Consider the following 21,350-nt stretch of genomic DNA (forward strand, 5'->3'; position numbering starts at 1 on the left):
TGTCCTTCCAGTGAATGGCGGCTGGTCATTGTGGTCATCGTGGTCGCAGTGTTCATCAGAGTGTGACTCCGGCGTCCAAACAAGAGAGCGGTTCTGCAACTCCCCCTCACCACAGCATGGGGGCAGCAGCTGCCCTGGGCCACACATACAGACACGAGACTGTAACTCCCACCCTTGCTCAGGTATAGCATCATGTTTTCTTACAACTCAAGCTAATGTGTGTGAATAATAATTTAATAAGAATTTTCTCTGTCCGCAGTTGCGATATTCTGTCCTTACCTCCACTCGTCTCCTCTCAGGTGTGTGTCCAGAGGGCATGGTGTACATGACATCAGCAGAGTGTGAAGCTCACGGCGGTGCGTGTCCGCGGGTGTGTTTGGACATGACCTCCGCAGAGGTGCAGTGTGCCACCGCCTGTTATGACGGCTGTTACTGTGCCCTGGGCTTCTACCTGCTCAACGGCAGCTGTGTGCCTCTGGCAAAGTGCCCGTGTTACCATCAGGGGGAAACGTACCCAGCCGCGGCCACCCTGCCTTTTGATGCCTGCAATAACTGGTACTGTTGGCCTGTGTCCAAAATGACTTTGACTGTGAAGTGGACAAAATGACATCTGTCTTTAAATGAAGTTTAGATTATTTTTTAATTTTTTTTTTGGGCCACTTATTCTTACACTGTGTGTCTCAAACAGCACCTGCACTAACGGAGAAATGGTGTGTGGAACAGCTCCGTGCCCTGGTGAGTGAATTTCGATTAGTTTTGTGTGTACATTTACTCATCTCCTCCACAGCCTCTTGCTTTCCATAAGTCTTCTCTTCTGTCCTCATTTGTCCCCCATGCTCTCTGTCTTTCTCCACTTTTGATCCTGTGTGGTTTCCTCAGTGGACTGTGGCTGGAGCAGCTGGACTCAGTGGAGCGCTTGCAGTCGCACATGTGACGTTGGTGTGAGAAGGCGTTATCGCTCGGGAACCAATCCTCCTGCAGCTTTCGGGGGCCGTCCCTGCAAAGGAGACAGAGTTGGGATTGACACCTGCAGCATTGAGCCCTGCTTTGGTGAGGAGAATTTTATTATTTACGAAATCCATGTTGTTGCTCCTGTGTGTTCAAAGAAATTAAAAACAAACCACTGATCAAAACAGACAGAAGTTAGTGAAGTTTTGATGCGTCTGAAGGTACAAAGGAGCCGTGGAGTGCGTGGTCAGGGTGCTCAGTGACATGTGGAGGAGGTTACAGGACCAGAACTCGCGGGCCCATCCGGATCCACGGCACCGCTCAGCAGTTCAGCGCCTGTAACCTGCAGCCCTGTGGTACGGCAAGACAGAACGTTGGATGTCCTTTTTTTTTTTACAAAAATCAGGTGAATTAAGAGAAGAGAAAGTTTTAATTGATTTCTTCTTGGACTCTGTTGCTGTGTCAGGAGATGGCAGGGTGTGTCCTCCAGGCCAGGAGTGGCAGCAGTGTGTGAGGGGAGCAGTGTCATGCACAGACCTGACCATGGACCTGAGCAGGAACTGCACACCAGGCTGCCAGTGTCCACACGGGACAGTCCAACAGGTGGGTGGAACGGCTAAACGCAATCAATGGTACACAAACATATACACAGAAACCACCAGATGGTCCTTTGTGTTTCCAGGATGGCGTGTGTGTGCGAGAGTCTGATTGCCGCTGTGATCTGGACGGAGAACAGTACAAACCTGGAGACATTGTGCCCACAGACTGCAACAACTGGTGAGTGAAGCTGACGTCTTTAACTGCTCCATGAGCCAGGATGAGTTTAACTCCGCCAGCATGTGTTTACATCATTCGTACATGAAGAAGAGATGACATTATGGTTTGTGTGTGTTTATATTTCAGCACATGTGAAGCAGGGAGGCTGGTGAACTGCTCTCGAGTCAGCTGCAATGGTAGGCGAGGAGTCAGTCAGTTAATCTGTAATGGAGCCACTGCTGCTTTTCTTTTAATTGTAGAGATGCAATTAAAAGAGGTACAGTTTTTCTTCTGTTGTCTCTAACCTCTGTGTTGCAACTTTCTGTTCCTCCTCGCACAACCACACACGCTCTCTCCAGTTGACGGCCAGTGGTCAGCATGGACTCCCTGGGGTCAGTGTTCAGTGTCATGCGGAGCGGGTCTCCAGTCTCGCTACAGGTTCTGTTCCAGCCCTCAGCGCTCTGGCAGTGGGCTGCCATGTCTGGGCCCTCACAGAGAGGACCAAGTCTGCATCGCTGCTCCATGTGACCGTGAGTTTGTTTTCTGTTCATCTGTATTTACTGACATTCTGTTGATATTCAAAGCTACTGGCATTACATTTTCTATTCCTCGTCTCTTTTTATATCCTTTATTTAGCCAGGAAGGTCACACAGAGACAGAGGATCTCTCCTTCCAGGGAGTCCTGCACATTAATACGTCACCTGTATGCAAATTATAACTGGATTGCTCCCAGGATCCAGACAAATTAAAATTTTTGGGGCAGTCAGATCACAAATTCTTAAAGGAGCTACCTGAAGCTAACTTAATTTGCTCTGGCATAAGTTGCTTGCCAGAAAAATTTAATTGAACATCCTGTAAGCCGCGAGGATTGTTTAATGTCAGTCGACAAATTAAGGCTTTGTCAGGCTGCTAGAGCTTTTTAAGTTTCTCATTATTCTCTAGTGAAATATATCCTTTAAATATCGAGAGTGATATAAAAATATTAATGAAGACCAGCTCCTGTTGAAATAAAACAGAAACACACATCCTGTTTACTTAAAACTGCAAGTTCTAGCTCTAATTTTTACTATTTCATCATGATGTGTTGGCACTTTCCAGGTGACGGTGGCTGGGGTGAGTGGAGTAACTGGACCAAGTGTACCAAGTCATGCGGTGGCGGGGTTCGGAGCCGGAAGAGAGAGTGCGACAGCCCGAGTCCAGAGGGGGAGGGGAACTACTGCGAGGGTCTGGGAACTGAGGTCCTCACCTGTAACACTGACCACTGTCCAGGTACGTTTGCAGAGTGTAGAATGTAGATTGTAGAGTACAGTGTGAATTTTGTTCACAGTACAGCCGACATTATGTTACTGTTTTGACGTGTGTATCTGCGTGTGTTTCCAGTGGCGCCATGCTCGCAGGTCCCGGGCACAGCGTTCAGCAGCTGTGGCCCCTCCTGCCCTCGCTCCTGTGATGACCTGGCTGTGAGTATCACTCTGATTATCACCGGTTTAACATGAAGTCACACTTTGTGGAGAACAATAAGACTTCAGGTGATAAGGGGATTGTCTTCCTCTCCCTCAGCACTGTGAGTGGCAGTGTGAGCCAGGCTGCTACTGCACAGAGGGAAAGGTCCTATCTGATAACGGGACAGTCTGTGTCGAGAGAGAAGACTGTCCCTGCCTGGACCTCAACACTGGACACAGGCTGGAACCAGGGGAGACCACTGAAGCCCCTGATGGATGTAACAACTGGTCAGGATTATACACAACCACATTTATATTTAAGGGAGAAATATCCAGACAAGAAAATAACTTTGTTGGTATTTCATTTTTGTGTCAGCACTTGTGAGGGCGGGAGGCTCAACTGCACCAGAGACGCCTGTCCAGGTGAGTCAGACCAGCTGTTAGTCTCTGTCCCTTAATTAAAAAACAAATACACTGGCTTGTGTGCAGTCTTTCTGTCTCTGACTGAAGTTTAAACTCACAAATGCAAATTTCCGACTTGATTAAAAGGAAACCTGCACAGGAAAGTTATGTCTGGAGATGTTCATAAATGTATGTGTGTGTCTCCAGTGTCAGGTGGCTGGTGTGAGTGGTCAGAGTGGACGCCGTGCTCCAGGACGTGTGGGGCAGAGTCGGTGTCCCGCTACAGGAGCTGCGGCTGTCCTGAGCCCAAAGCTGGAGGAGCGGCCTGCTCTGGAGAACAGGAAATACACAATGGGGTCGGAGTTCAGATCCAGAGACAGCCCTGCCCTGTTATCACGTTCTGTCCAGGTACGATCATGTTACCATGTCATCAAGTCAAGTCATTTTATAGATACATGTATGTCACATTTAAAAACAGCAGGAATTGAACCAAAGTGCCTCAATACAATACATAGTTAAAAAAATAAAAGGTGCGTAAAAGGCTTGACTAAAAGAGGAAAAGCTGGAACAACTAACATGATAAAAGTTGAACAAAAAGTAGAAAGTTAAGGGGAAATAGAATAAAGCTGAAAACAGATTGAATTATTTAGCCCCAAGAAACTCGTACTTAATGTGACTGTAAGAATGAAAACAGGTTTCACGACCCATTTGTCAGTCACTCATTTAAATATAAAGTCTTCCCCCGTGGTGATACTAATAAGTGGTATTTTAATCTTTTTCATTCCGCCTCCATTTTATCCTCTCCATCACAATTTTTTGTGTCTGACTCTGCATTGCGCTCTTTGTGTCCTCACTCTCCCTGTAGTCCATGGGTCGTGGAGTCCTTGGTCAGCATGGTCTGAGTGCGATGGGTGTGCTGGCTCGTCCACCCGCACCAGGGAGTGTAACAGTCCCCCCGCCAGGTTCGGCGGGCTGCCCTGTCTTGGAGAGAGCAGGCAGAGCCGCGGTTGCCACGACAACATCACTGTCTGCTCAGGTCAGCATAATAAAGGACTGTATAACTGTGCATTTATGTTGAGACGCATGCTCCAATTCAAATGGAGGTTACTAGATGGAAATGAGGATGAAATGAGGAATGAAGAAACTTAAGCTCTGGTGAAGCTCTAGAGAGAAGTTACGAGATGCCTCACAAGAAACAAGGTGACACCCATTAGGTAGTGAAGCCTGGGAGAGAGACAGAAAAGAGGCTGCCTGAGTTTAATTAAAAAGCCAAAAGGCCTATTAAACAGAAATAGCTGCCTGAAAGGGGAGACTAATGAACTCTGTGATTTTATTGAACCCTTCCTGCCCCTCCATGTCCAACTCACGCAGAATGAGAACGAGGGTTACTTATAAACATTTTCCAGCTGGTCTGTCTAGTTTCAAGTTTGCTTTTTGGTTGTGTAGTACATATTATTTGTCCAATATTTAGATACGAGATCTTCTCCTGGTCAAGACGGCAACATAATTAGTTCCCCATAATTTCTTTTTTCACATAATAGAGCACATATAAGCAACACAAAGAGAACCGTAAAAGAAGAGAGGCCCAGAGGCTATACCAGTGACAAAACACTTTCCAAGGTTTATGTAAAAGAGCAACATGTTTCCTTTAAGGCAGTTTGTAAAAGACCTTTAAAAGCATCCAAAGAAAAGAGCACTTCTAATATTGCATTTCTTTAAACCCCATCACTCCACTCTATCAAACTGTTTCCTCCTGCGTTCTGCAGACTGTGGAGGAGGCCAGGAAGAATGGCCCTGTGGGAAGCCCTGCCCTCGCTCCTGCTCAGATCTCCATGGTGACACAGAGTGCTTGGACTCCCCTGGGTGCAGGCAGACCTGCGGTTGTCCGGGTGACATGGTCCTGCAGGATGAAGTGTGTGTGGCCAGGCAGGAGTGTCGCTGCAAATACCACAACAGCTCTGCTACTGGTTAGATCCTCAATCTGTTCATGTGAAGTCTCTAGTGGAAGTTTTTACGTCGTATTATTAGTCTTATCAATAGATTTTTGTCCATGATATAGTTGGAACATCCAGCGGGTTGGATTCCAGTAATGCATCATGGGTGTGGCCTGGTGGATCTGACTGGCAGTTTGCAAATCCAGGAGACAGCATTATCAGTGACTGCAAAAACTGGTACAGCACAGCTAACTAGCTCCACGACAAAAATCTGTTCAGTCAAATTACGTCATTAAAGATCACGTCTTTCTCATTTTGTCTCAGTTCATGCGAGGCTGGGGTGCTGCAGTGTCAATCAGTCCCTGGCTGCTACGTCGATGGTGGCTGGAGCCAATGGGGGGCCTGGACTGAGTGCTCGCTTTCTTGTGGAGGGGGAGTGAAGCTCAGGAGACGCCAGTGTGATAACCCGTCCCCGCAGAGCAGTGGGAGAGGCTGCCTGGGAGTCGCTGAGCAGAAGAAAGACTGCAACATGCATCTGTGTGCAGGTAGTCCGGTCTGGTCAATCCAACGTAGAACTTTGAGTTTTTAGACTCAGACACAACATGGACAAAAATGTCTTTCTCTCAGTTTCTTTCATTTTCCTTGAAACAAATTCGTTAAGACGACTGTAGGTTTGTCCCTTGTATTTAGATAATCTAGTTATTTCTAAAATAGAAATACTGATTAAAGTATAATGATTATGATGAAGATCTAAACAATAAAGAGTTGCTCTGAATAGAATTAAATCGAAAAAACATATGAAGTTGTGTCCTATCTAAGTGTCTTTTGGTTTCCAGACTCAGTGGGCCCGTGGCTCCCCTGGTCTAAGTGGTCTCCGTGTTCAGTCAGCTGCGGCGGTGGACAACAATCCCGCTCTCGTGTCTGCAGCTCTCCACCCTGCAGCGGCCTCAGCCGTCAAAGCAAGACCTGCAACACCCAGGTCTGCCTCGGTGAGTCCCAGTTTCCTGTCTCCATGGCATCGAAGTTGGTTTAATTGCAATATCCAGGCTAACCTTGTAAGAAAAAAAGTTGCACATTGTTACAGACTGTCTCTATGCTGACATCTTGTTATTGTGCAGAAGTGGGCTGCCCACCTGGCAGGTTGTACAGGGAGTGTGAACGAGGTGAGGGCTGTCCGTTCAGCTGCGCTCAGGTCAGCGGCAGAGAGGGCTGCTACTCTGATGGCTGTGAGGAAGGCTGCCACTGCCCCCCGAACACCTACCTACATAATGGTGTCTGCATGCAGGTGGGTTCTGCAGCAACTTTAGCATTGTGACAAACACGTGGTATCGTGCATCTGAATAGAGCTGGGGTGATTCATTGACGTAATCTGCGTCATCGATTACAGTAGATTTAAAGAAAAGTAAACTGTGTCTGATCAAAGCATGGATTCCTTTGAAATACAAGCTGCAGCTGAAAAACCTCACCCACAAATGGGAAATGACTTCTCACATAGTTAAACTTCTCTGCACGGACGCTTAGAGCGAAAGCATCCTGGAGCACTTTGTTAAGACGGCAGCAGACAGCACCGTCCTGTTCACTCTTTGTCTCCATCTAGGTGTGATATATGAGGATTATGAACACATGCAACATGTGTCTGTTAGTAGTCACTTAAACGTTCTGCTCCACTGCTAATGTCACGCCATCTGTCACCTAACATTATTCACGTTATATTTTCTGTTTACTTTAACAGCCATGCATGAGAAGGAGCTTAAACTGAAGCTACAGACAGACTGCTGTTAGAGGCTGTAAATCGCCTCTGTTACTTTCCTTACCCTGCACTGATGCAAAAATATATTTGTCAGTGATGATCTAAACTACATGTGACCCCAGTGATTAAATAAATCCATGTGAAAATGGCTTTAAGTTTGCAGACTGGTACACAAGAAAAGACACTGATTCAGTCCAGGAAAATGGCTCCTGTGATTTACAGTAATTAAATTAGTTTGAACTGGGTTTCAAGTCCTGTTTTTTTTCTGATCTGATAAGTGGGATCTATTTTTATTTTTATTTCATTTTCATTTTATTATTTTGTTTTATTTTCATTTTCATTTTTAGTCTTATTTTTCTTTTATTTTTATTTTATTTTCATTTTCATTTTTATTCTTATTTTATTTACATTTTTATTTTTATGTTTATTTTATTTTTATTTTTATTAATTATTATATGATAACAGTAATGCAGACATTAGACTAATTTCATAAAATGCTGCTATTATCTTTGTTTTTAGGAGAACTGAATGAGTTTCTGATATTTATTTTGGGGTAATTTTATTGTTACATTAATCAAATAATACCAAAATAATTTTTTGAATAATTGACAAAGTAGTGGTTAGATTAATCGGACTAATTAAAACAATAATCCTTACATAAATTGATAATAAAATAATTGTTAGCTGCAGCCCTACATCTGAATAATGCTAACATTAAAGCTTGTGTCACAAAAGGACAACAGGTTGGTGATTAACACACTCTCAAACCATTTTAGCTGTGCTAAAATGCATTAAATTAAATTAACGTACCAATGAAGGTCTTATTTAACACTAACAAAAATATTTTTCTGATGTGATTCTACTGTTTGTTCCAGGAGTGTCCCTGCCTGGTGGACAAAGAGCTTCTGGCCTCTCTGCAGAGTGTTTCTGTCATGCCGGTCACATCTCTGCTGCTCCACAACATCTCTGAGGGAGTGGAACTCCAGTCTGGAGACACACTGGTCCATGACTGCACCACCTGGTGAGCAGAAAACCGTGGGAATATTTGCAGCTTCACTATATATCCCACACTGTTTTCTACTGCTGGACAACAAGGCTCCAAGTTGACTCTTCTAACTCTAAACCCGTCACCTTCCCATCATCATCACTGCTTTCATAGTCAAACTCTTGAGACCACACCTCACCCCTTCCTCCCCTCTGTCCTGTAGCGGCTGTGAACACGGCAGGTGGAACTGCTCCTTGGAGCACTGCCCGGTCGATGGCGGTCTGTCACCCTGGGGCTCCTGGAGCCCCTGCTCGCTGTCCTGTGGAGGCCTGGGATTGAAGACTCGCTTGAGGGGCTGCACACATCCTGCTCCAGCGCATGGAGGGAGAGACTGCCAGGGGCCACGCCAGGAAACCACTTACTGCCAGGCCCCTGAGTGCCCAGGTACGCTACAGGGGGTCGTTTAGGCAGAGTAGGTACTGTATTTAGAGATGGAGGGAAAGATGACACACGATTAAAACGTCCAGCAGTCATTTGCAGCTGTTACAAATAACAGAGACTTGTGCTGAGTTTTTGCTTGTTTTTGGCAGTTATCATTGGTCCTACAGAAGAACCACTTTTACCAGGTAAATCATCCCCTCATGGTCTTTGCAACCTACTTGTATGATGCATGCTATTGTGGTTTGTAAAGTTTATTTTAAACCTTGTCTGCTGCCATCTTTTCCCTCATGAGACAAAAAAATTTAAACGACTGTGTCCTATTTACTCGTCTTTCGTCCTCTGTTTTCTTCAGACGAGGATGCTGGCTTCTCTCCCTGGTCGTTATGGAGCCCCTGCACTAAGACCTGCACTGACGCTCTCAGCCCGGCCATGAAGTCCCGTCATCGACAGTGTGTCAGACCTCCGTGCTCTGGAAGCTCTCACCAAGAGAAGGCCTGTAACCTGCCGCAGTGTTCAGGTATTCACATTATCTCCCTTTGCTGCTGGCAGCGTCTGTGATCGCAACCAAAATTTGTACCAGCCAGACATGAATTTCACAAACCATCTGTTTGCCTGCGTTGTAAAAAGGAACTCAATTATGTGCTGTGAGTGAAGGTGGCTGTGTGAACATGAAGCAAACTCAATAATGTTGCTGTGGAAAAGACTGCAGCACTTGTGATAAGATGAAAACTGCCACACCAGTGGATTATATCAGACGACAGAGGAGGAATATTTCTGTTATTAGGAGCCGGTGTGTGAGGGAGCAGTAAAATCTCCACACAGACCGAGCTCCATAGCATCTGTCGCTTTGCTGTTTGATACTGTTTGTGTTGTGGCTGGGTTTGTCGTTTCACTCCGTGCTTATCTCAGAGACGACAGAACAGACTTAGACTAAAGTGTTTGATTCTTGTGTAAAATATCCATTTCAACAGAGGGGGTAAACTGTAGTGTACACACACAAACAGAAATATCATCCAGAAAAGAATATGCGGTTTTGAATGTGTGTGAATGTGTGAATTGTAGGTCTGTGTTTGTCCCCACAACACACCAGGGAGATAATATAGGTTATGAACACAAGTCCAATGATACAGCTTTCAAATATTTAGGCTCTGTAGGCATCACTTTTAAATCTCAAATGAACTTTGGACCACATGTCTATAGTCTCATTAAATCCTGCCACTTCTACCTGAGAAATATTTTCAAAATCAAATCAGCTGTGTCTTTTCCTGACCTAGAAAACCTTACTCATACTTTTGTATCCTCGCACTTCGACTACTGTAACACACTGTCTACATGCTTCGGTAAATCTTCAGTAGCTCGGCTTCAACTTGTGCAGAACGCTGCAGCTCATATTTTAACTGGGACAAATTCTTGCCCCCTCCACTGGTTGCCAGTTAACGTCATAATTGATTTGGGGTTCCTTTTGATAACTTCTAAAGCTCAACATTGTTTAGCGTCAAGTTATATAGCTGAGCTTCTGACTACCTACGCTCCAAGTCGTGACCTGAGATCCTCAATCCCACCCTCTGCAGTCGTCCCTAGATCAAGGCTGGTAACTAAAGGTTCACCCCAATGCCAAATCTTGCATCCATGTTTCCCTCACCTGCGTCTCTTCCTCACATCTTAGCTCCGACCTCGTAAGACACAGGGGAGAGATGCAAGGAGAAAAGAAACCAGGAAGTATGTCTGTAGAAAAATGAGACATAAATGTCATGTGAAGCGATGTTGTTCTAATGACGGTGGCATGGATCAGCAGCTGTGAGCAGCTGGATCAGCTGTCAGGAGGCTGATTGTGAGTTCATTATTTAATAACCCTTAATATGATCACGATGTCTTTGAACACTGGAAATAATTTATTAGGTCAAATGTTTCATTGAAAATTCAAATTCTGTAACACATCAACCCGACAATCAGGAATGATCAGCCTCAGTGTGACTTAAATCTCTCTACTAAATGAATAAAGTTGTTTGTTCCCTTTTCTTGTTCAGATTTTTAACTCGATGGTGAATCAGACAACAAATAAAATACTAGAAAAGCACTCAGACAGTGTTGCCAGATCTCGCGAGACAAATAAGCAACCAGGCCTGTGAAAACAAGCCCAAAACAAGCGACTTTTTCTACGGAGCCCCCCTAGGTTCCGGTGAGAGAAAATTAAATCCATGGGGAAGGATTTTAAACTGTGGGTACAGATTGTCAATTTACACCCATGTGGACAGATAAGTAAACTGTGCGCAGTTATGCAAAACTGAAAATATCTGCTTGACAACTTATTATTGAGCTGGGAACAAGCCCAAATAAGCAACTACGCTTTAGAAACAAGCCCAAAAAAAATGCGACCCGCGACTACCAATATTTGTAAGCGACTTTACAGAAAAACAAGCCCAAAGTCGCTTATAATAAGGGGACTTGGCAACACTGCACTCAGAGAGTGCAGACCTCTGCCAAGTAGGTGATATTCCCTCCCCCTCTGCATCAGATTCTGCAGCCTGCATCACAATTAGGTTATTCATCACTATCATTATTAGGTTATATATGCCTTCACCATGGAGACACTGTGGTGTATTTAGCGATTAGCATTAGCTATTACCTAACGTTAGCCAACATTAGCGATTAGCTAACATTTAGCTAACTTTCGCTAACCGCTAACGTTTGTCAACCGCTAACGTTTGTCAATCGCTAACGTTATGCTACCTTTTGTAACGGCAGGAATAAACACAACTGTAAGAAAGAAATAGGCAACGTAGCCGTTTATGGCTGTTTAAAAATGTGCTGGCTCTAGTACCAGCTGAAGATGTCTTCAATGTAATCGCTAACGTTAGCCGCTCTTTTGTTTAAGCATGTGCATGACCAAAACATCAAGTTGGGAGGCAGTTTTAATCAACAGCAGCGTCTTGTACATACTGTGTCATTGAGTCAGGAAACCCCCATTCAGTCAGACGGTAGACTTTATGTATTCCTGACGAGCCCAAGTAGGCCTACTCGCCACTGCCAACCGGAGGCGCACGTCTGGTCATGGAATGAGTCTATTCTAAAACGTGGTGAATACACAGTAATTTCATCAAAATCCGTTCATAACTTTTTTAGTTATTTTGCAGACAAACAAACAAACAGACCAACGCCAGGGAAAACATAACCTCCTTAGCAGGGGTAATAAAACTTGGGAGTGATACATTTGAGTTTAATCTCTTATCTGTCTTCACTCTGTATGAAACTCCAGTGATGTTGTGATCTATCAGATTAGTCCGATCAGCTGCAGCGCTGTGCTGTCCAATCAATAACTGATATCCAATCCGGGGGGTGTGCCGGTTGGTAAAAGACTTCTGCGAAGGCTGCACTCGTGTATCCTTGCTTCCCTCCCCTCTGAATGCCTCCTCTCTCCTCGACTCCTCCTAGCGCATTAAGGAATTGAGACGTCCTACAAGATGGCGAGTCTCAACCGATTTCCAGGTCAAGTGATCGAGGATAGAGGAGTCGAGGGGGGATATCTGGATGAACCCTCTGCCTGAGGAGATGAGGCTGTCTAACACATTGTCTGTTTGAAATCATTGCTTGTTGTCTAATTTCTTTGCACTTAGTGAAGCACTTTGTAACTTTGTTTAGATAAGTGGTATACAAATAAATATTATAACTAAAACTGACATTTAAACTCAATAAATTGCTCATGTAATGTGACTGCATTACAGTTTTCACTTTAACAAACAGATATTACAACTTTACTGTAAATCGAGTGAACAGATGTTTTACTGTAATTATAGTAAACTGCAACAAGAGCTGTAAGAACAAAGATGAGATACCAGCACTTAAACCGAAGCATCACAATAATTAGACGAAGCTACACAGATATTAATTTACTAAAACGAGCGGTCTTGTGTCTTCTGCAATACGTCCCCAGATGGAGGCGATGTATGTGTGGGGCCAGACTGTGCACGGAGGAACTGCTCGTGGACAGAGTGGGGGGAATGGAGCTCCTGTTCGCGGTCCTGCGGAGTGGGTCAGCAGCAGAGGATCCGAACCTTCCTCAGTCCCCGCACCAACGGCTCGTGGTGTGCAGACATCTTGGGAGGAAACCTGGAGCATCGCTTCTGTAACATCAAGCCCTGCAGAGGTCAGAGTCGATCTGCAAATGTATGTCTTTGACTGTACATCTTGTTTTGAGCATAACTGGTAGGTTTGGGGATTTTCAAGTACATTTCTGTGTTGGCTTCATGTCTTGGCCCTGGAGGTTGCCGCTTGGGCAGAAATTAGCTGCAGGCCCCTAGTGACCCCTCACCCTCAAAATTCTCCCACACCCTGTGCATCGTTTCTTGTTTTAGTGGTAATTAGTAATCAGTTTGTCAGAACTTGATTAAGCACACGTTTACTGATGAAAGTGCACCATGTACACTATAAATAATAAAGAATAGAGTGGTGCAGGGGTGATACCTTTATGTAGGTCAACCAGGAAATTAGCGTTGCCCCAGTTCCCTCCACAAAAAGGTTGCACCTTTTTTTCATTAAGATAATCTCAACAAATGGCCGCCACTTTTAGGTGTTTTGAAGCATAAATGCAGTCACACAATGATCACATGACTTCAGTGTCACCACCAGAATGAGGGCGCGAGGACGGTGTTTGCTGCGATGGCGTTTAATGTCCCCAGCAACCTCTACAGTCTTAATTAACCTCTTGTTAGTAACCACCATTTTTAAGACATTGCAAAGCCTCAAAAATCATGAGTGGGGTTGTCACTGATGTATTTCATGTTGTAGAACAAAACATGAAAATATCTTAGTTTCTATTAACTACAGACGAGTAACTACAGACCTTATTTCAGGCATCTAGTTAGTTCAAATATACTCACTAATTTCCTGGATTTTAGGATCCATACCTGAACCAATCTATTAGATTTTGGATCCCTTATAAGACTGGCCCTCAAAATTAGGTAATGCTGCTGTGTCCGTCCCTATCAGTTCAGTTTATATTGTGCTTTAGTGAACTAATTTATAATTAAGGCAAGGCAGCTCTATCTGTATCGCTCATTTCATACAGCAGGGCAGTTCAAAGTGCTTTAGGGGCAAAGTCATTACAGGGTGGAGTAGGCAGTGTAAAAAAGGAATGTTTTTAGCTTTGACTTAAAAGTATTCAGAGTCGGGGCTGTCAAACATCTGGGAGGTTATTCCAGGTTTGTGCTGCATCGTGTAAGGATTTTAGAACTGGAGTAATGTGGTCATATTTCCTAGTTTTTCTTTGGCCCTTAGCAGCAGCATTCTGAATAACCCGAAGTTGCTGAACAGCCTGTTTTGATTGGCCTACAGGAAATAAAGGCATGGGTGATCCTCTCAAGGTCCTGCTTTGACATTATTCCTCTGACTCTAGCAATGTTTTTTAAATGGTAGCAGGCAGATGATGTTAGGGATTTGATGTGGCTGTGGCAATTTCAATCTGAGTCCAGGATGACACCAAGGTTTCTTGTGTGACTCTTAGTCATAAGAGAGAGGAATTTGAGGTGAGAGCTGACAATTATTATGTTGGTCTTATCTCTTTTGAAATGAAGAAAAATTTGGTGCATCCAATCACTGATTTACTCGATACAGTGACACAGATGTTCTACAGGTCCATAATCACCTATTAATGAAATGACTACAGAGCAGTTGCCACAAGGTGAACCTGGAGCCTTCCGCCCCCTGTGGGTCTGGGGATCCATGCTGTGTAAAAGTTTGGATAAACGCACCCTTTAGACCCGAATTCTTGCTTTAAAAATGGAATAAAAGAATTCCTGTTTAGTATAAAGTCTATGTGATTTGTAGAATAGTGTAAAACATGATAAGACACATGTAGTGTATTTTGATTCAGTGCTTTATGTTCATGTCTGTTTGTGTATTGATGTTGTAGTGGACGGAGGCTGGTCTCGCTGGAGTCCCTGGTCCCGCTGTGATAAGCGCTGTGGTGGCGGGCGCTCCATACGCACTCGCTCCTGCTCCAGTCCTCCGCCCAAGAACGGAGGGAAGAAGTGCCAAGGAGAGAAGAACCAGGTCAAACCCTGCAACACCAAACCCTGCGGTGAGACAGACCCAACATGTTCACACACACACACACACACACACACACACACACGCTCGTTGAGTTTAGATTGCTATGACCCAGAGGACAGTTCGTCCCGTGCAGAGAGAAATTTACTAATTTATTCAGCACGTGGCTGTTTTTCTAGGTAAGTCTTTGTGTTCAAAAAGTCAGCACAGCCTGTGATCAGCATTCTTGGTGAGGCACGTTGTGCGAGGAAAATGCCTGCAGCATCATGGGAAAATTCATGACCTTCTGTTTGTGTATTGTCAGATGAGAAAGGCTGCCCGGCGGGCCAGGAGTTCGTGTCGTGTGCCAACCAGTGTCCACAGCGCTGCGCAGACCTCCAGCAGGGCATAGAGTGCCAGGGCAACACCGAATGTCAGCCCGGCTGTCGCTGCCCTAAAGGCACTGAAGCTGCTATCATTTTACTAACAGATAAGCGTGTGTGTGTGTGTGTGTGTGTGTGTGTGTGTGTGTGTGTGTGTTTGTCTGCATATCTGACTGATTCTTCCCTAAAGGTTCGGTGCCTGCTGGTATTCAAAAGATAAGCACCATATAGTGTCTGTGTGTGTGTGTGTGCACAAGCTGTATCTGAATGAGTCTGGGTGCTGTTAACCCACAGTTCAAATAAACCTTGTAAAGGGACAGTTCATCTAAATTACAACACTATCTAACATGTAATTTAAAGAGTTTCTTGTCAAAATTCTGTTAGGTTGGAAAAAGGTTTGCATTTTTGGGATGTTGGACTCGTGACCTCAGTGTTTCTAAAATCCTGACTGTCCCCAGATTGGATTTTTTTTCCTACCAAAACATATTAATCATCAAAACTGTTCACAATTTTTGTGGATAATGAGCCCATCGTTTTTAAAGTGCACATAGCGTTTTTAATTTCACGTATTTCAGAGGTCGCTAAGGCCCTTAAACAGCTGCTGCAGTGGAATAATGGCATCTAACACAACCCGTATGTCTGTTCATTAACATCGTACATGTTTTAAATAACTAATGTGTGTGTCCAGGCCAGTTGCAGCAGGACGGAGTGTGTGTGCAGCTGTGGCAGTGTGACTGCGTGGACTCCCTGGGACAGATTTGGGCGGCCGGCAGCTGGCATCAGGTGGACTGTAACAACTGCAGCTGCTCCGATGGACAGCTCCTCTGCACCAATCACAGCTGCCAGGCCACCTGCATTTGGAGCTCCTGGTCCAGTTGGGCGTCGTGCAGCGTTTCCTGTGGGCAGGGCCAGAGAACCAGATACAGGTGAGGAGAAGATTCATTTAAGGTATCTCTCAGAGGAATGTATTTCCTCATAAAGAGAAATAAACTATGTCTCTGTTGTGTGTCAGGTCCCTGATCCCAGAGACCGAAGGCGCAGACTGCCAGTTCGAAGAAGTCCAGCATAAACCCTGCGACCCAGGACCCTGCCCACCTCTCTGTCTCCATGACAACCAGGAGCTGAGAGTGGGGGACACCTGGCTGCAGGGGGAGTGTAAACAATGGTGAGATGGATGCACACAAACACAGAGGGAAAAGTATATTATGCTGATGAAGTGTTTGCAGCAAACAGGAAATGAGCATTTTAAGGATTCTGCTTTGTGCTTCAAACACTCATTTGTTTTGCCTCCCAGCACGTGCACCCCAGAGGGAGATTACTGCCAAGACATTGACTGCAGAGGTGGGTGGCTGCAATTATTTTAAAGACAAAGAGTAGATGAAGCAGGGTGAATGTGGTAGAAGAGCATGGACACTGTTGCAGACGTGTTCGACTTAACATTCAGCTTGCATTACTAGCTAACTTTTGAAAGAGAATATCCACATTTCCATTTGACAGGAGAGAATCTCACATTGCGTGACATTGTTGCCTCGTTCTTAAAAAGTTGACTGACATGCTGCTAAGTTGCCTTCAAAGATACAGTGAGTGTCGAAAGGCCAACTCCTGTGTGTGTTTCCAGTGGACGGAGGTTGGACGCCATGGTCAGTGTGGTCTGACTGCTCAGTGACCTGTGGTCGGGGCACACAAGTTCAAACCCGCGCCTGCATCAACCCGCCTCCACGTAACAACGGGTCTCACTGCAGCGGGCCGGACAGAGAAACACGGGACTGTCACGCTCCTCCATGTCTGGGTGTGTACAGAAATGCCACAGCTATATTCATACATTCAACAAACTGTGTGTGTAATCTCGGAGGAATGGTGTCAGCAAAAACTGGATTGTGAAGTAATTAAATACAGCTCACAGTTGCCCTCGTCATATTGACCTTCTTGTCTACAGATGACCTTTGCCCCTGGTCACCATGGTCACCATGTTCCCGGAGCTGTGGCGCAGGTTCTGTGTCACGGCGCAGGGTGTGTGTGTGTGAGGAGGGAGGAGATGCAGCGTGTCCCGCTGAGGTTGAGGCTGAGAGGAACAGAGAGGAGACCCAGCTGTGTTACAAGCAGCCCTGTCCAGGTAAAGAGACGGATGCTGCTTTTGGTTGTGGTCAGAGTGTGTGTTGCGCTACAAGGAAACAAGGTCCTGTTTGTGGTCTGATGATATTAAATATTTCTGTGGATAAAAAACATGATAATTAGAGTAACAGATTTCTATTTGTAAATTGAATGCCTTTGTAAAGCGGCGCACACACCTCAGTGTTGTGTTCAAATATTCATATATTCTAAATAATTTAATATGTACATGTTGACGAAAATAATGAGCTTGACCTGGTTTGATCCACGCCTGGGTTGAATCAGGTGAAGTCTATATTTAGACCCTCTCGGTCACATGCTCATTATTGACCTGATGCAAACAGACTGCTGATAATTGTACTTACTGTACATAAATAATATGTTTGGAAGCATCTGTTTAGTGTGTGTTTGCCTTTTTGTCTTGAGGCAATACAATGAGACATTCATTAAAAAGAGCAGTGTGTGTTGCAGACAGCAAATTTACATTATTATTAATATATTTAAATGTTGGCAAGAAAGATCGTGTTGTGTTTATTCCGAGGCTGGACTAAAATTAGATTGCAGTCACATTTACCTCAATAACAATAAATGTAATGTTCTTTAATACGACAGGTGCTTAATCCTTTCTTGTATATGCTCACTTATTATATATGTATTTATTGTGTTAACTTAATTGGTTTGCCATTCAATAATCCAATTAATAAGATGTATTTTCCATCACTGTCCTCGGCTAAATTGAGCAGTTGATTAATAAAATGATTGATTTGATATTATTGTGCTATTTGTCGCTGTTAGTGTCAGATCAGGATGGCTGCTAATTGAATTTTTCTCTCTGCTTAACGTCACCATGGCAGCTGATGCCAGTAACACGGCGTCTTATTGATTGTAAAAGAGGATAGCCTAATGATTGGTGTATAAATAGATCTGATTCACTTAGCAGTAGACTCATCAGGCCCGACTCTGGGTCACATGAGTACAGGCTGCTCCACAGAACATAACGGGTTTGTTTAAACCTGTGTGCAGCACCAGATTGGTTGATTTGTTTTTCCTCCGCAGGCTGTCCCATGTCGGAGTGGAGTGTTTGGTCTCAGTGCTCCTGTGAGTCTCAGAGGCAGCAGCGCTACCGTGTAGCTCTCTCTCCAGCCACTAGGGGGCAACAGTGCACTCCTGTTGAGACACAGAGTAGGACGTGCAGTCTCAGTCAGTGTGATGGTGAGTTAACAACCATGGAAGAAAATGCATGTGAGTGCATAAAGAGGCCTGTTTGTCTCATTGTTCTTGTGCTCAAGATGCACTTGAATGTTTTATTTCATGGAGCTTTGCCTCCAAATGTTCACACAGGGAATCAAGCACCCCTTTTTTCGAGCGCATACATGTAATTGAGTGTGTGTGAGAAATTGATTTTATTCATGTTGATACTGTTCGTGATCTACTTCATGTTTTTTCTCATATTTATAGATTGTGAAGCCCCATTTGTGTACTCAGCATGTGGGGCGCCTTGTGAGAAGCAGTGCGCTCTCCAGGGCCGTGGAGATCTGTGCTTAGGCGTCAGAGAGTGTACACCGGGATGCTACTGCCCACAGGTGAGTTTTTCATTCGCCCTTGTACCTGGTCTTTGTGGTTTCTGACAATTAGCATTGCAGGTGAGATTAATCTTTTACTGTAAAGGTAAAGGCACCATCCTGATTGCAAGTAGTGATGGCCAAATGAAGCTTCATTAAGCATTTTCTTCATTTTCTAGGCCATCTAGATGGCTCATGGAGAGAGAGGCTCAAAGAATGGTAATTCAGTGTGCTTTCAAAAACAAAAAGCGCCATCTAGTGGGCTCATAAAATAAAGAAAACGCTTCATGAAGCTTCGTTTGGCCATCACTAATTGCAAATAATTGAGAGCAAATGTGAGTCAGACAGTTTAATATGATGATGCAAAACGAACTGATATTTGTGATGTGTTTCATGTGTCGCAGTGGCTTACACACCTTGCAGTGCACATTTCATATCACATTATATTATATTAAATTTGAATACACATGATGTAAAAGAGAGCGATCAATAATATTCAGACTGCTCCTTTTGCCATCTGCATATAAAATTTGCTAGACTTTGTGCGTATGTTTCTGTGTGAATCCAGGGCAAAAATATACTGACATGAATTTAGAACGTGAAATATGTTGTGCTACATATTGCTGTTAATCACTTCGGTGTGTGATGACAGTGATGACAATTTAGTGATGTTGTTTGGCCGAGTTTGGGAGCCTCCAGCTTTGATTTATTGCAAAAATCCTCTCTGATAGACTGATGATACGCCCATACAGCAGCAGCGAGGGGAGATAATGAAATATGGAACAGAAAGCAGATCTCCAGTGATGTTACACGCCAGTTACCATAATTCATTCAACAAACATGAATTACTTTTACAGCACGTCGTTCACTTGCTGTAATGTTTTTCTGGCCACTTGGGTGCACAACACCACAACATTGACATATCATCACCACCTTTTGAGTTGACATAGCAAACATTCGTGTCCTTCTGATGAATGTCAGTACCATATTCTCTCTCTTCTAGCTCCCTCTTTGGTCTCTACCAACTCCTGAGGGAAATATCTGCCTCTTTAGCTGCTAAATGCTCCACTAAGTTCACCAGCTAGTTGTTGACTGTGTCTGTCTGCAGTTCGGGCCTAAGCGGGTAGTGTACAGTGGGTTTTTAGAGTGTTCAGTCAAGCTGAACAGCTGTCTTCTGGGACCAAAAACAGCACTGTGAGAGCAGTGAGGCTGAACCAAAAGAGTAAAGTTGCAGCCGGAGAGCTACACAATGAGCTGAAACTCACTGTAAAGCTCCATAAAACAGAGGGGAGCTACAGATTGTCTGTTGGGTCATCACTATGAGCAAGCCCTTTCACACTGTCACATCTGACACACTGTTATTGGAAAAAGTTTGATTATTGCTGCCTGTAGCTGCAACATAATCGCATTAAATGTTTTACAGTAAGACTGATTTGCCTCGTGTAGCATCAGTTAACATCTCTATAAACATATATATTTTTTTTAATTCTGTGTTTTCCCTTCTAGGGTCTGCTGCAGCAGAACGGTAGTTGTGTTCCTCCAGAGGAGTGTGGCTGCGTCCACCTGCAGCACCACACTTCAGGACGGCCACCCACACCTGTGTCTGTCCCTCGGGGAGCCACGGTCACCATAGGCTGCAGTACCTGGTCAGACCCTGGCTGTTAAAAAACATATGAAGCCATGGCAGAGGGCCTGATGTTTTCTGTTTATTTCTGTTTTATTTTTAAAGTTCTACAAGACAGAAAGTTTGAGAAACATTTGTAAATAAGTGATAGTGACCGTGTATTGATTGTGTTGCTGCAGTGCCAAGCTCTGCACTGACACAGAAGAAATTTCAGTATGGACTTTTTTAGGGACTGCTGCCGTGACTATTTGTGCCTCAGTGCTGCATCTTTTCATGGCCTGTCTGCTGACATATTGTTATTGTGACCTGTTTCTCTGCTGCAGCCTTTGCCATGACGGAAATTTGCAGTGTGACATGAGAGAGTGTGAAGGTGAGAAAGCTGAGTAAAGAGAGTAATGGTAGGAGCTCATGGTTGAATAATCCCATCATCCTGTTACTCCTCTTTTTCCCTTATCTTCTTTTAGTCATCCTCAGTGAGTGGTCAGAGTGGACTCCCTGTTCCCCCTGTGTGCCCTCCTCCTCCCTGCAGCACAGCGACTCCCATGCAGGAGTTATCGGTGGCAGTAAAATGGTCTCAATCCAGAGGCGTTTCCGGGCTTGTTTGGACCTGGATTCTGGTCTTCCAGTCTCAAGGGAGGAAGAGGAGAACCAATGTCCAGGACCACTGGTAGAGGAGAGGCTCTGCCCGGATGCTAACGTCTGCAGAGGTAATGGTGTCTGTCCAGGAAGACAAAAAAAGGTTGAGTGAGTCCTTTATCTCAGTCCAGAAATGCAGTCAATTCCTCAGTCTGTCCTTTGTCAAGCTCCAGTTGCTCCTCTTACAACAAAGTGAGTGAAAGTAATGAATGGGACAGTTTTGCTCCACCCGAGTTCCCCTCACCATATTTGATATTTCCCATCAAAAGATTGTATGTAGACAACGCAGTGAACCAGTGAGAGCTCGACAAGCATGGCACCATAAAAAAAAATGAATCACAGATCAGGTCAGAG

At 44.5% G+C, this 21,350-nt stretch overlaps 1 protein-coding gene across 1 annotated transcript in view; it reads left to right on the top strand.

Moving 5' to 3' along the window:
* The window catches only part of sspo (SCO-spondin), a 104,017-nt gene that overhangs the window by 39,544 nt on the left and 43,123 nt on the right, over positions 1–21,350 (top strand). The window contains exons 67-103 of the mRNA XM_078162982.1: positions 12–182; positions 300–555; positions 689–735; positions 880–1,050; positions 1,170–1,304; positions 1,415–1,551; positions 1,631–1,725; positions 1,852–1,901; positions 2,064–2,234; positions 2,803–2,973; positions 3,085–3,164; positions 3,265–3,434; positions 3,523–3,569; positions 3,756–3,956; positions 4,414–4,584; positions 5,315–5,515; positions 5,608–5,719; positions 5,807–6,027; positions 6,319–6,471; positions 6,601–6,767; positions 8,108–8,253; positions 8,441–8,661; positions 8,808–8,843; positions 9,011–9,175; positions 12,590–12,802; positions 14,567–14,734; positions 15,008–15,142; positions 15,754–15,991; positions 16,078–16,230; positions 16,360–16,406; positions 16,684–16,854; positions 17,002–17,178; positions 18,231–18,386; positions 18,633–18,757; positions 20,243–20,382; positions 20,684–20,730; positions 20,825–21,067. Coding sequence (XP_078019108.1) covers positions 12–182; positions 300–555; positions 689–735; positions 880–1,050; positions 1,170–1,304; positions 1,415–1,551; positions 1,631–1,725; positions 1,852–1,901; positions 2,064–2,234; positions 2,803–2,973; positions 3,085–3,164; positions 3,265–3,434; positions 3,523–3,569; positions 3,756–3,956; positions 4,414–4,584; positions 5,315–5,515; positions 5,608–5,719; positions 5,807–6,027; positions 6,319–6,471; positions 6,601–6,767; positions 8,108–8,253; positions 8,441–8,661; positions 8,808–8,843; positions 9,011–9,175; positions 12,590–12,802; positions 14,567–14,734; positions 15,008–15,142; positions 15,754–15,991; positions 16,078–16,230; positions 16,360–16,406; positions 16,684–16,854; positions 17,002–17,178; positions 18,231–18,386; positions 18,633–18,757; positions 20,243–20,382; positions 20,684–20,730; positions 20,825–21,067 — 5,508 coding nt within the window. The remainder of the gene's footprint in view (positions 1–11; positions 183–299; positions 556–688; positions 736–879; positions 1,051–1,169; positions 1,305–1,414; positions 1,552–1,630; positions 1,726–1,851; positions 1,902–2,063; positions 2,235–2,802; positions 2,974–3,084; positions 3,165–3,264; positions 3,435–3,522; positions 3,570–3,755; positions 3,957–4,413; positions 4,585–5,314; positions 5,516–5,607; positions 5,720–5,806; positions 6,028–6,318; positions 6,472–6,600; positions 6,768–8,107; positions 8,254–8,440; positions 8,662–8,807; positions 8,844–9,010; positions 9,176–12,589; positions 12,803–14,566; positions 14,735–15,007; positions 15,143–15,753; positions 15,992–16,077; positions 16,231–16,359; positions 16,407–16,683; positions 16,855–17,001; positions 17,179–18,230; positions 18,387–18,632; positions 18,758–20,242; positions 20,383–20,683; positions 20,731–20,824; positions 21,068–21,350) is intronic.

This window comes from Epinephelus lanceolatus, chromosome 20 (genome assembly GCF_041903045.1).
Source record: "Epinephelus lanceolatus isolate andai-2023 chromosome 20, ASM4190304v1, whole genome shotgun sequence".
In the NCBI taxonomy this organism is placed as follows: domain Eukaryota; kingdom Metazoa; phylum Chordata; class Actinopteri; order Perciformes; family Serranidae; genus Epinephelus; species Epinephelus lanceolatus.